At 37.0% G+C, this 14,227-nt stretch overlaps 1 protein-coding gene across 1 annotated transcript in view; it reads left to right on the top strand.

The window, feature by feature from the left end:
• SLC30A9 (solute carrier family 30 member 9) overlaps positions 1–14,227 on the top strand; it is a 104,448-nt gene continuing 90,221 nt past the window's right edge. Inside the window, exons 1-2 of the mRNA XM_050791554.1 lie at positions 1–287; positions 10,808–10,972. Of these exons, the coding sequence (XP_050647511.1) occupies positions 176–287; positions 10,808–10,972 (277 nt within the window). The 5' untranslated portion in view covers positions 1–175. The remainder of the gene's footprint in view (positions 288–10,807; positions 10,973–14,227) is intronic.

Below are 14,227 nucleotides of genomic sequence, written 5' to 3'. Positions count from 1 at the left end.
CGCTGCTTCCACGGCAGGCGTCGCTAAATGACGTCGCCGTTTCCGGGTCACTGAGGCAGCCTGTGGCGGCGAAGGTATCAGTGTTCGCTGATGTCCAGTCTATGGAGTCAGTCGGTGTCGGTGGCGGCGCGGAGGCAGGAGGCGGTGTCCGAGTAGGGGCCCGTGCCCCGCCAGGATGTTACCGGGTTTGGCCGCCGCCGTCGCGGCCCACAGATGTAGCTGGTCCTCCTTGTGCCGGCTCCGTCTGCGATGCAGGGCGGCGGCCCGTGGCCCCAGCGACCGCCAGGGTGAGTGTCCCGCGCTGGCCGCTGGCTCCGTAGAAGCCGAATTGGAGGGCCAGGATGGGTTCGGCGCCTCGCCTGGGGCAGGTCCCCCGCTTGCCTTTCGCCAACCTCAGAACCTTCCTTTCCGGCCTCCGCCTTTCCAGTTCACCCTGCGCAGCCCGCGGGTGTCCTGACAGGTCTCCCTGACTCTGATGCCTCCTGCAGCCCTAGCATGGCCCCCGCGGGAACTTGTGGGCATCTCGCGGGCCGGATTGCACCTCTGAAGCCTACTGCTTTTTACCAAACAAAATGTTACGTGCGCATCGCGGTGTCCCGCGGTGACTCACCTCCGCGGTTGGAAATTGCGGACTCCGCAAAGTTCCAGGGTCTTTGGAGCTTTCCAGCGCACCTTCATTTAACACTAGGTTGAGATTTTCTTGGCCTGTTCTTTTTCTTATACTCCCAACTTATTTTCTTAAATTTTCTAAAAGGAAGGAGGAGTGCTACTCAATACGGATCTTTCGGAAGAAGTACGAAAGTATCCGACGATCATTGAATGAACCCAGTTTGGAGCCGAAAAACAAAGGAACTCTTCAGCTCGGCTGAGCAGTCTTTTTGGTGAAAAGATGTCAGTTGTAATTGTAACCCAGAAAAAAAGGTGGTTGAAGAGAATTTTCATCTCTCTCAACATTCTTTTCTGACTCAAATTTAAATGGTTTGAGAGTTTCCAAAATAACATTGAACTTCTAATAAGGCTTACCTTCGTTTTTGCCGTAGCTTGACACATTGCTTGACACTGAGAACTGATAGGAACTCTGAGGGAGAAGACAGAACTAAGTCCACCCTTAATCTAATCCCTCCATTCTTAGGATGCAGAGAGTATTTACCGAAACATTCATGTTTGAAGCCATGCATGGTGGTGCCCTCCTGTAGTCCAGCTACTCGGGAGGTTGAGGCAGGCAGATCTTTTGAGCCCAATAGTTCTAGGCTACCCTGGGCAATATAGTGAGACCTGTCTCTAAAAACATATCATGTTTGAAAAAACCCGTAGCATGTTTGTGACCTCCTGAAAGAAGGTGGAAGTTGCAGTCATTCGAGATTTTATGTAATATAAGCTATAATAACTGTGCTGTGCATATAAATTAGAATATATTCATATCTTTTATTTGCAACAAATGTAAAAGCTGGCTCTTAAAATTTCAAACGGATAAATTTTAACAGCACTATTCCCAGGGCTTTTTGGTAGTGATAGAAAAGTGTAACTGTTGAGTTTTTCCATATTGGCAATATATTGCCAGGTTCTCTTATGGACAAAATGAATCGTCGGCTGGGTGCAGTGGCTCATGCTTGTAATCCTCAGGAGGATTGTAAACCTTAGCACGCTGAGGTGGGTGGATCGCTTCAGCCCAGGAGTTCAGACCAGCCCGGGCAACCTGGCAAAAGCGCCTCTCTACAGAAAATTAGCCTGGTTTGGTGACATGCGCCTGTAATCCTAGCCTGTACTCCGGAGGCGGAGGTGGGAGGATCGCTTGAGCCCAGGAAGTTGAGGCTGCAGTGAGCCTTGAGTGTGCCAGTGCACTCAAGCCTGGGTGACAGAGTGAGACCCTGTCTCAAAAAAAAAAGAAAAAGAAAAATGAATCATCTCCAGAATCCCCAAGTAAGTTTTTAGCACAATTGTTTCTATTGACCAACCAATTTTGGCATTTTACACTGAAATTACAGTGGCTGTTAAATTTAGTCTAAACTGCCCTTTAAGTGTTGACAAAAAGGAGTAGAAACAGTGTAATTTGTAATCCCTCTTCTGTGTAGCTGTAATCATGTTGAAAATTATGTGTTCTTTGTCTCATCTGTCTGTGAAACATAGATAATTATTACCTATCTTAGTGGTCAAAATGACTTCGCAAAGTTGTTTGGAATGTTTATTACTACAAAAAATTAAAATGTTTTTTCACACTTAAAAATGCTTAGTAGGTTTTTAAAAATAACTTTGTGAAAATTTAGTTTCAATAATGAAACATTTCTTAAAAGGGCAACCATTATTATGGCAAAATTTAAAAATCATTTAGAAAAAGAGTACTATTTAAATTGGATGCATGTGAGAAGACTATTTGAAGAACTTTTGGAAAAAGAAAATCTAAAAACAGATGTTTTTATTTGTCTAGAAGTAAGGTTTAGTTTATGCTTCTAAAATGCCTGTGGCTGGGAAAAACTTATAAAGCGTAAAGAGAGGAGGAAACCTTGAGGGATTGCTTGAATACTTAAAAATGAGAAATGCCTTTAAAGGCAAAATAGAAACTGTCTAAAAGAAATATGAGAACCCTGTTTGTAATTTTGAGTTGTCTGATAGCCATATTTAAAAAAAAACAAAATTAAAGATTAATTTTAATATATTCTAGAATTAATTTAAATAATGAAATTAATATATTTTAATAATAAAATTAAAATTGAATACTATTTTATCAAGTATATTCAAAATATTTCAACATGTAATCAATATCAAAATTATTGAAGTATTTTACATCGTCTTTTTGTACTGTCTTTAAAACCCAGTGAGGTTTTTTTTTTTTTTAAATTCTTTTTTTCTTGGCTTTTTTTTTTTTTATTATACTTTAAGTTCTAGGGTACATGTGCACAACGTGCAGGTTTGTTACATATATATACATGCACCATGTTGTGCTGCACCCGTCAACTTGTCATTTACATTAGGTATATCCCCCAGTGCCATCCCTTCCGCCTCCTCCCACCCCACGACAGGCCTCGGTGTGTCATGTTCCCCTTCCTGTGTCCAAGTGTTCTCATTGTTCAGTTCCCACCTATGAGTGAGAACATGCGGTGTTTGGTTTTCTGTTCTTGCGATAGTTTGCTGAGAATGATGGTTTCCAGCTTCATCCATGTCCCTACAAAGGATATGAACTCATCCTTTCTTATGGCTGCATAGTATTCCATGGTGTATATGTGCCACATTTTCTTAATCCAGTCTGTCATTGATGGACATTTGAAAACCCAGTGAGTGTTTTACACTTACAGCACATCACAGTTCAGACTAACCACATTTTAAGTGCTCAGTAAACAGTGACTACTCAATTAGATAGTGTAGAGTTAGTATCTTTAAGTTATAAAGAATTTTTACAAACCAGTATACATTCCAGTAGGAAAATGGACAAAGGAATTGAATACAAAGTTCATAAAGTTGTTCAAGTGGTCAATAAAAATGCAAAAATGTTCCATACTTACTAAAAAACAGAGACTTTAAAGGGTTTTACTTCTCACTGCCTATCTCATTTTTGCCGAATTTTTCATAATGATGATACCCCATATTGAGGGTGTGGGAAAACAGGAACTCTCTTAACTACTGATTGAAAACTTAAAAGGTTTATGCCCTCTGACCTAATAGTTTTTACTCAAAAGGATTTAAAGAAATAATCATATACATATTAAAATGTTTGCAGAAGTTTACTATAGTAATAAATTGGTAGTTTATCGTTATGGAGAGTTGGAAACTGAAATATATTATGATACATTTATTATGGGCTGGTGATATTTACAACCATTTTTTAAAAACTTGTAATTCAGGGCCGGGTGTGGTGGCTCACTCCTGTAATCCCAGCACTTTGGGAGGCCGAGGTGGGTGGATCACCTGAGGTCAGGAGTTCGAGACCAGCCTGGCCAACGTGGTGAAACCCCATCTCTACCAAAAATTTAAAAATTAGCTGGGCGTGGTGGCGGGCACCTGTAATCCCAGCTACTTGGGAGACTGAGGCAGGAGAATCACTTGAACCCAGGAGGCGGAGGTTGCAGTGAGCTGAGATTGCGCCACTGCACTCCAGCCTGGGCGACAAGAGCGAAACTCCATCTCAAAAAAAAAAAAAAGAAGTTATAATTCAGAAGAATAGTGACATGGAAAGTACTCTTGTGTTATTAGGTAAAAACTAGAAAAATACAGTAAAAATGTATACTGTGATATTAACAGTGAGTTTTCATATCTAAAATTTTTTTAATTTGTGTTTTACAAATGATCTACAGTAGACATATACTTCTAAAGAATAAAAATGTTACTTAGTTTCTGTAGTAAGTATATCCTTTTTTATAAAAAGTTATTTGGGTTAGGATAGAGCACATATTTCTTTTCTTCATGTATTTACAGGTGGCCTCATTTGGCAAACATTTGAGAGGGGAAGACGCTTAAGTATACTAGATGAACACTGAAATTAATAAAAGTGTAATTTTTAAATAGAAAATAGAAATCAAACATACTCTGTTATTATTGTCTCTAATCTGCTGGTATTTATTGTCATAAGGAAAGTAGACTGAGAATTTAACTTTTATCCCCAGCAGAGGTCCCTCCTCCTCCTCAAACTCTTTAAATAACTAAGAGTATTGACAGTTATAAAAGACCAGCATGGCCAATTTGGTGAAAGCTCGTCTCTACTGAAAATACAAAAATTAGCTGGGCATGGTGGTGGGCACCTGTAATGATAGCTACTTGGGAGGCTGAGGCAGGAGAATTGCTTGAACCCAGGAGGTGGAGGCTGCAGTAAGCTGAGATCGCGCCATTGCACTCCAGCCTGGGCAGCAAGAGCAAAACTCCGTCTCAAAAAAAAAAAAAAAAAAAGCAAGCAAACAAACAAAAAGACCATTTGGGCAGGTCGACAGAAAGATTCTATGCAGATCAAGTTCATTGTAGAATTTATTGTACTTAAGTATAAAATGAAGCTAACTGTAGTATGTACCTCCTAGAGTTGTTGTGAATGAGAATCAGCATTGGATGCCAGGCATTATTGTTGCTGATAGTGTAGTGCTGAACAAGGTAGTTGGTTTCCACCTTTCTTCCATCAGAAGCAAATATATTTAAAGTGCCATAGAAGAGATAGGCAGGACGATGGGCTAGAAAGTAGCCAGGACGGGCTAGTTCATTAGATAAGATGGCCTGGGACTCCAACTTTTCTGAGGTGATGACTGAGCCTAGGCATGAAAGATGAAAATGAGCAAGCCATGTGAAGGTCTGGGAGAAAGAGCAATTTGGGAAGAGTAAAGAGGAACTGTAAAGATCAGACTAGTATGTATATATGTATGTATTTTTAAGAAAGGGTCTTGCTCTGTCACCCAGGCTAGAGTGCACTGGCACGATCACAGCTCACTGCAGCCTTGACTGCCCGGACTCCAGTGATCCTCCCACGTCAGCTTTCTGAGTAGCTGGGACCACAGGCTAACACCACTATGCCCAGCTAATTTTTGTATTTTTGTTACAGACTGGGTTTCACCATATTACCCAGGTTGGTCTTGAACTCCTGAGCTCAAGCATTCTACCCATCTCAGCCTCCCAAAGTGCTGGGATTACAGGTGTGAGCCACTGTGTCTGGCCCAGACAAATAGTTTTAAGGAGCAGAAAGAAACCTGTTGTGTCTAGGGTGTGGTGGGGTGGTATGAAAATAAAATTGAGTTTTTTCATTTTTTGGTTTTTTTTGAGATGGAGCTTCGCTCTTGTTGCCCAAGCTGGAGTGCAATGGCGGATCTCGGCTCACTGCAACCTCCGCCTCCTGGGTTCAAGCGATTCTCCTGCCTCAGCCTCCTGAGTAGCTGGGATTACAGGTGTTAGCCACCACGCCTGGCTGATTTTTGTATTTTTAGTAGAGACGGGATTTCACCATGTTGATCAGGTTGGTCTTGAACTCCTGACCTCAGGTGATCTGCTTGCCTTGGCCTCCCAAAGTCCTGGGATTACAGGCATGAGCCACTGCACCTGGTGGAAATTTGAGTATTTTAAGCCACAGTCTTAGAAAAAGAGGAGTGTTTTTAAAATGTCACTCTTGGCCAGGTGTGGTGGCACATGCCTGTAATCCCAGCTACTCGGGAGGCTGAGGTGGGAGAATCACTTGAACCCGGGAGGTAGAGGTTGCAGTGAGTTGAGATCATGCCACTACACTCCAGCCTGGATGACGGAGTGAGACTCTATCTCAAAAATAAATAAAAATGGAAAAAAAAAATAGAATTAAGCAAGGCAGTAGAGATGTATGTCAAGATGCAGTCCAGGAAGTTGTCGTCATCTATTGTTTCCTAACTCAAAAAAAAAAAAAAGAGATTCTCTGTTTCTTACTCTGGTCTGGAGAAAAGTTACATCAGCAGTGATCTTCTAGACTAAGCTGCTCCATCCAGGTCACACTTTTGCTTGCTACATGATTAAGGATAAAAAGGATTTTCCTTTAGTTTTGGCCAGCTGAAAGGATTAAAGTAAACCAGAGATAGTCAATCTGTTAATGGTAGACTATATTACAAATTGTGATGATGATGTTAATAAGACCTTGATGAAGTTTCAGATGATTTAGCAATTGATATATTCTTAGGGTTTTTTTTTTATTATTATGGGCATTTTTTAAAATACAGGGAAAGTATAAGGTATAAAGTAAAAACTGTGCATAATCCAGATGTTTCACCACATTTTTAGTAGTTGAAATCATACTGTACAAGTCTCCTGCTTTTTTTCATGCAACATTAGAGCATGAGTGTTTTTCCTTGTTATTAAAAGTTCTTAATGAATACATAATAAAAGTATAAGGACCTGCGGTAACTTAATCATTGTTCTATTAGGAAACATTTGAGTTGTTTCTGTTTTTTCCTGCGATGAATAATACTATAAGGAATAATTTTTGTGTTCTATATTATGTATTTTAAATTCATAATAACTTCTTTAAAAGGTTATATAACCTCTTGGTAACCTCTTTTAACAGCTATTTAGCTTTCATATATCACTGCCTTAGAAATTTTGGAAAATAATTACTGAAATAGTCTCTTAACTAAGGAGACTGAAATCTAGAAGACAGGCTGCAAGCTTGACTTTGTCTCTGAGGTTAGGCGGAAATAAACTCACATTGCAAGAAATCTTTTTGTTTATTTTTAGTTGTTGTTGCGGAAGCAACATATAGAGTAGACTGAGTTGTCAGTTTGTGTGAGAGAAAAGGAGCATCTTTTTGTTGTTATTCGTAGCCTAAAAATGATGGTCAGATTTTCTCTGGAAGCCAGAGTAAGTGGTAGGTGACAAACTAGATTGGAGAGAGAGGACAAGTAGTGATCACTGGCAGTGGCCATTAGGTTATTAGCTACAAAGGCCATGAGAGTAAAATAAACACAGAAGTGTGGCTGTTCTGAATAGACTGATGATAGGATACCAGTAGCTCTGCAGTCTTGAAGACATAGCCCTTATATACACAGTTCTTGTCCAGGCCAGTAGAATAGTAAGTGCCAGAGTAAAGACTTCCATATGTAGGTTGTTTAGAAGTTACCTTGAAAAAAGTGTATTAATGGTGGGTAATATTTTTCACTCTGTCTCTCTGCTTACTAGAATTAATGAATTCAGTAATTCTTTTTTTGTTGTTGTTTTTTTGTTTTGTTTTGAGATGGAGTCTTATACTGTCGCCCGGGCTGGAATGGAATGGCACGATCTTGGCTCACTGCAACCTCCGCCTCCCGAGTTCAAGCAATTCTCCTGCTTCAGCCTTCTGCATAGCTGGGATTATAGGCGCCCACCACCACATCTGGCTAATTTTTGTATTTTTAGTAGAGACGGGGTTTCGCTATGTTGGCCAGGCTGATCTGAAACTCCTGACCTTGTGATCCACCCACCTTGGCCTCCTAAAGTGCTGGGATTACAGGCGTGAGCCACTGCACCCTGCGGAATTTAGTAATTCTTTAACCAGTGGTTGTGTTTCTATTGCTATGTGTTAGGTATTATATTTGTTTTATTGAGTTAAATGTGCTCCAGTACAGTTGTTATAATATACAGTGTTAAAGGTGGTAAATGTATGTGCCATTTTCTGTCTCGTATTAATGCCAAATGTGTACTTTTAAAGTTGCTGATACCTGAATTTCTACTGGTGTTAAAAATTAAGGACTTTTCAAAACAGCCAGCAAGAAAGCTTTCAAAGATTATGGGGATAGTGTCAAAAGCACTTGGGAGTCAATTTTAAGAGACCTCTACTGGCCCAAAATAGAACAGTTTGAGCATTAGTCAGGATGATGACTAAACTAGATTGAAAAATGCCAAGTAATGTTTAAATTTATGAAGTTTTCATGATATACACACAAATTAAAAATGTGTCACTATTACAGGACCTTAGGTAATTAACGTATTATTTTGAGAACTGGTAAACAAAGGGAAAGAAGCATTTAGTCTGACTTTCCTATATGAACTACTTTTCTGAATAACCAATAAATGACGGATATTTTCTCTTTGTAGAAGTATTCTGAGTAGTAAATGAAGGAGTAATAAAATTAGTATCATTTTGTAACCACCTAATGAATAAATGATTCTAGGCATTGAAGAACAGTAGACATTATCATCCCAAATAAATCAACCAATTACTGTGTGGTTCCTGATAAAAAAAACTCATTACCACTTAACAAAGTACTGTTGACCTAATAAAAAGAGCCTGAAGTTAGATAAAGCCTTTACAGCCATTGATTTATAGAACATATAGAAGAATGTGCTAAACAATACCATAGGAATTCAGTCAGCAAAATCAGCCTGGGAAATCACCAGGACAAAAATTCAGGACAAACAACCTGGCTTTTTCAACATAAAAATTGCAGTTAAACAGAACAAAACAAAACAAAAAAAAGCAGACATTCTGTAGCTTAAAAGAGACTTAAAAGACATCTCAATTAGTCCCAATATGTAAACTTTGTCTGAATCTATTCACGTAGAAACTGGAAAAAAATTATAACATTTGTAACAACTGGAAATTTGAAATTGAGAATATTTGATGATACTAAGGATTTTTTTAAAATTTCTGCTAATGGTGTTATGGTTGTGTTAAAGTGTTTGTTTCTTGTAAATACATACTGAAATATTTATGGATGAAATTATGTCTGAGATTTGCTTCAAATTAATATTGGTGCAGGTAGTGATGAGATGAAATTGACCATGAGTTGATCATTGTTGAAAGTAGGCAATGAGTACGTGACAGTTTATTGTGCTGGTTTTTCTACCTTTGCATATGTTTGAGATTTTCTGTACTGTTTTAAAAACAAAGGAGAATGTTGAAAAAAAATCTAGCATCAAGTCATGGAAATGGGTCATCTTCCAAGGAAGGACTTTTAAACTGTGGAGTAATCCCTCTTTAAACATCTTAGCACAAATTCTATGAAAGTATTTCATCAGTGTGTGGAAAAAAAAAAGTAGCATATTGCCTTTGTCAGGTAATAATTACAGAAGATATTTTGAATAGGGCTGAAGAGTCGGAACACCAGTGGCCAGGATGAAGAAGATGCTTTTCTGGAGTGTGTTTCCTATGAAAATCTGCTTTAGCCCATATTTACTAATTATTTTTGCTAGCAGGCAGCATATTTTAATGTGTAGGAATCTTCTGTTATATTTGCTTTACTGACCCTTTAAAAAATAGACACAAATGACCAAAAACATTCTAGGCCTTCAACAGTTTCCCAAATAAGTAAAAGAATCAGTTGACATCAGAAACTTTTTCAAGGAAGTAAGTTCTAGGCCTGAAACTTGAGTGAATACTTATATTCCCTTATGCCCTTTGTGCTCTTCATATTATCTTCAACATTAGTAATTTATGTTCCTGATGAATTCTCTGCGCCATTAAGAAATGACTTTTCTTTCAGAATGCATATATCTGCACACACAATACATGAATTAACATTTTTGGAAGATCATTATTAAGCAGTTAAAAAAGTTTCAACTCTTAAACGCTCAACCCTCCATCCTTGGAAAAACTTGACTATCTGTAATGATGTAATTTGATTTCACCTAAAACTTTACAAAATATATGAATATTATCTAGATAGGGTTTTTGGGTTCTTTCAAAAAGAGGAATTCTCAGTACTCATAGTAAAAAATAAAAGAGAAGGAGGGTCACAGGAAAATAGAGACAAATTTGGTTTTCTTGTACTTGGGTAAATTGTGGAATATATTTTCCTTCTGTATTTGAGCCCTTCAAAGCTCACAGTAAACCCAGAGGAAGCAGCTGAAGTGCTTTGTAATTAGTCTTCTATTCTTCACTCAATTAAAATTCCCCATATACTGAGGCATCTCACCAAATGTTGATCTAATTATCTGATTAAAAAATTGGTGACAGTATGAATGAATGATTAATATAATTCACTTATTGATTGTGAAATGAAAGAGGAATGAATCTTTAGCTAGTGGAAGAAGGACACAGGATAATTTTGTGTAGGAAGTCTTCCTGACCTTCCCTCCCAGAGTCCTTTATTCTGAAAAGTAATTATGCCAAAATTTTTTTAGCTTGCAACCAGCATGCAAAATAAAGGGTTTCTATTATGTACTATATACCTTTCAAAATAACTGACTAGCATAAATATTTTATTTGATTTTTTAATATTTTTAAAAATTTCCAAATAAGTTTACAGGTTAGAGAAAATTAGAATATTGTCACTAATTTTTCTTTACAAAATGTATTTCCTGTGTACCTAGAAGCAGTGAAACACCTCCTCTGGAGAGGGTGACTTGGCAATTAATTGTGCAGCTGGGAGTTGGTTTGAAATCAAAGTATATATGTTTTTTCTTTTAGAGTGGCAGAATTTAGTGACATTTGGAAGCTTTTCAAACATGGTTCCCTGTACTCATCCATATATTGGTACACTGAGTCAAGTAAAGTTTTACTCCACAAATGTTCAGAAAGAAGGACAGGGATCACAAACTCTCAGAGTGGAAAAAGTACCGTCATTTGAAACAGGTATGTATAAATTTTTTTAATGTATTTTTTTCTGTATACTGGAATAGTTTGTGTGAAATTATTTGTTCCCTGAATGTTTGATAGAACTTACTTATAATACTGTCTGGACTGATGTTTTCTTTGTGGGAACTATTAAACCACTTGTTTAATTTCTTTATTTTTTCTGTTTCTTTGTGACTCAGTTTTCTATGAAAAACTATCTACTTATCTACTTAAACTAAATTTTTAATTTATTGGTATAAGGTGTATAATGATATTCCCTGTTTACTCTCAATAGCATATGTAGTTGTGTCCTTTTTTCATTCCTAATATTTGTTTTATTTTCTTGACTAGTCTTCCCAGAGGTTTGTCTTTTATTATTTTTCCAAGTAATTTTTTTTACTTTGAACCATTATATGTTTGTATCCTATTTCATCAATTTTTGCTTTTTAATTATAGCCTCCTTGCTGTCTTTTTTTGTGTGTTTGTTCTGTCATTATTTTTTCTCTGTTTTATTGTTTTATAACTTCAACTTTTATTTAGATATAGGAGGGTACATTTGAGGGCTTGTTACATGGGTATTTTGTCTGATGATGAGGTGTGGGGTACACTTGATCTCATCACCCAGATAGTGAGCATAGTACCAAATAGTTTTTCAACCATTGCTGCCCTCTCTCTCTCTCCCTCATCTAGTAGTCCCCAGTACCTATTTTTGCTGTCTTTATGTTCATGCGTACCTAGTGTTTAGTTCCTAGTTATAAGTGAGAATATGTAGTACTTGGTTTTTTGTTTTCTGTGTCAATTTGCTTAGGATAATGGCCTCTAGCTACATGCATGTTGCTGCAAGGGACATAATTCATTCCTTTTTGTGGCTGCATGGTATTCCATGGTGTATATGTACCATATATTCTTTATCCAGTACACCATTGATGGACAACTAGGTTGATTCCAAGTCTTTGCAATTGTGAATATTGCTGCAATGAACACCGAGTACATGTGTCTTTTTGGTAGAATAATTTATTTCTTTTTGATATGCACTCTCTAATGGGATTGCTGGAGTTCTTTGAGAAATCTCCAATCTGCTTTCCACAGTGGCTGAACTAACTTACATTCCCACCAGCAGTGTATTAAGTATTGACTTTTCTCTGCAGCCTCACTAGCATCTCTTGTTTTTTGGTTCTGTCATTCTGTTATTAATTGTCAGTTAGATACTTAGTTTATTAATATTAACCCTTCCTTCCTTTCTGAAGTAGACATTTAAGCCATAACACATTCCACAGTTTTGATATATAATATTTTTATTATTTATAATTCTAAATGTATTCTTATTTCTGTTGTGATTCTTCTATGACTTTTTAGTTGTTAAAGTATCATTTTAAATTTACAGATAGATGGAATTTTTGTTTATCTTTTTGTATTAAATGTTTTTCACAAACTGTGGTCTGTGTTGATTCAGTCTTGAAATTTGTTGAGTGTAACATTTTGGTTTAGCAGTTAGTCAGTTTTTCTAAATGATTTTCCTGTCTTGAAAATAATATGTATTTTTAATTGCTGGTGTGGTGTTTATACACATCAATTCTTATTTTTAGTGTTCAATACAAATCTTTGTCCTGTTTTAAAAATTCATTATTACCAAGGGAGATGTTGGAGTATCAGAGTCTGATAGTAGATTTGTTGGTCTTTTTTTTATGGTTCTGTAAATTTTTACTTTTTATAATTTGAGGCTGTCATTAGATGCATACGTATTTAGAATTATTACATAACACTGATGAATTATACCCTCTATCATTGTGCAGCTACTCTTTTTCTTTAGTGACCTCTCCACTACATTTCTTTTGGTTACTATTTTCCCATCCTTTGATTTTAACTTTTTGTCTTAATACAATCATCTATGTCTTTTAACTGGAAGTTTAAGCAGTTTACATTTACTGTAATCACTGATATAGTTAAACTTATTTCTACCATTTTGTCATGTTTCTTTGTCCTGTTTTCTTAAATTCCTTTTTTGCCTCTTTTTTTTCCCCTCATTCCATCATCCCCTCTCCAATATTCTCTTTCTTTCATTTGAAAGTTTCAGACTCTGTGTCTGTACTTCAAAGACTAAAGTTAATTGATAAATTTACTTTCCTTCTGAAAAACACAAAAGCTTTAGAGTGCTTTAATTCTGATCGCCTCCTCCAACTTATGTACTACTTGTTGGCTAATATTTTCTGTCTATTCTGCTCTTTCTCTGCTATGAAATATACATTGTTGTTTGCTTAGATTTATTCAGAGTCTTTGTTAGCCACCTTTTCTTATATCTAATCTTTCTGTCTGATGTGCATCCTATAGAAGTTCGTTTAGGTGAGGATCTTTTGTGGGAAAGGCACATTTAAGATGTTACTCAATTGTCTTTTGGCTTCCACTAATTGTTGAGAAGTCAGATATTATGCCTTTGTTTGTATATCTTTTCTATTTGACAGCATTTTAAAATTTGATTAACTTTAATTTGAAAGTCTTTTTCTTTGGTATAAATGGCAGTTTTATTATGAAGTAACTAGCTATGTATCTCTTTGTATTTATTCTACTTGAGATTTGTTGGGGTTCCTAGATCTGAAGATGGATATTTTTCTACAATTCTGGAATTCTACAGTTCTCTTATTATCCCTTCAGATATTACATTTCCCATTTCTGTATTTTCTTCTGGAACTTCAGTTAGAAATATGTTACATCATATGTTTTTCATGTCTCTAAACCTCTCTATCATATTTTCTATTTCTTTACCTTTCTGGCCTGCATTCTGTATTATTTCCTCAGGTCTACCAGAATCACTAATTTCCTCTTTAGTTGCCTCAAATATGCTGGTTGATTATGTATGTTGGGTTTTTAACTTAAATGATTATATATATATATATATGTACGTGTGTGTATGTATGTGTGTGTGTATATAGAGGTGTGTGTGTGTATATATGTGTGTGTGTGTGTATATATATATCTCTCTCTCTATATATATATATATATATTTTTTTTGAGACCAAGTCTCATTCTATTGCCCAGGCTGGAGTACAGTGGTGTGTTCATGGTTCGCTGCAGCCTCGACCTCATGGGCTCGACCTACCTCAGCCCCCCAAGTAACTGAGAAAACAGGTGTGTGCTGCCATGCCCAGCTAATTTATTTTTGTATTTTGTAGAGACAAGGTCTCTCTGTGTTGCCCAGGCTGGTCTTGAACTCCTGGGCTCAAGCAATCCTCCTGCCTCAGCCTTCCAAAGTGCTGGCATTACAGGGGTGAGCCACCA

This window comes from Macaca thibetana, chromosome 5 (genome assembly GCF_024542745.1).
Source record: "Macaca thibetana thibetana isolate TM-01 chromosome 5, ASM2454274v1, whole genome shotgun sequence".
In the NCBI taxonomy this organism is placed as follows: domain Eukaryota; kingdom Metazoa; phylum Chordata; class Mammalia; order Primates; family Cercopithecidae; genus Macaca; species Macaca thibetana.
This window is presented reverse-complemented; position numbering and strand designations above follow the sequence as displayed.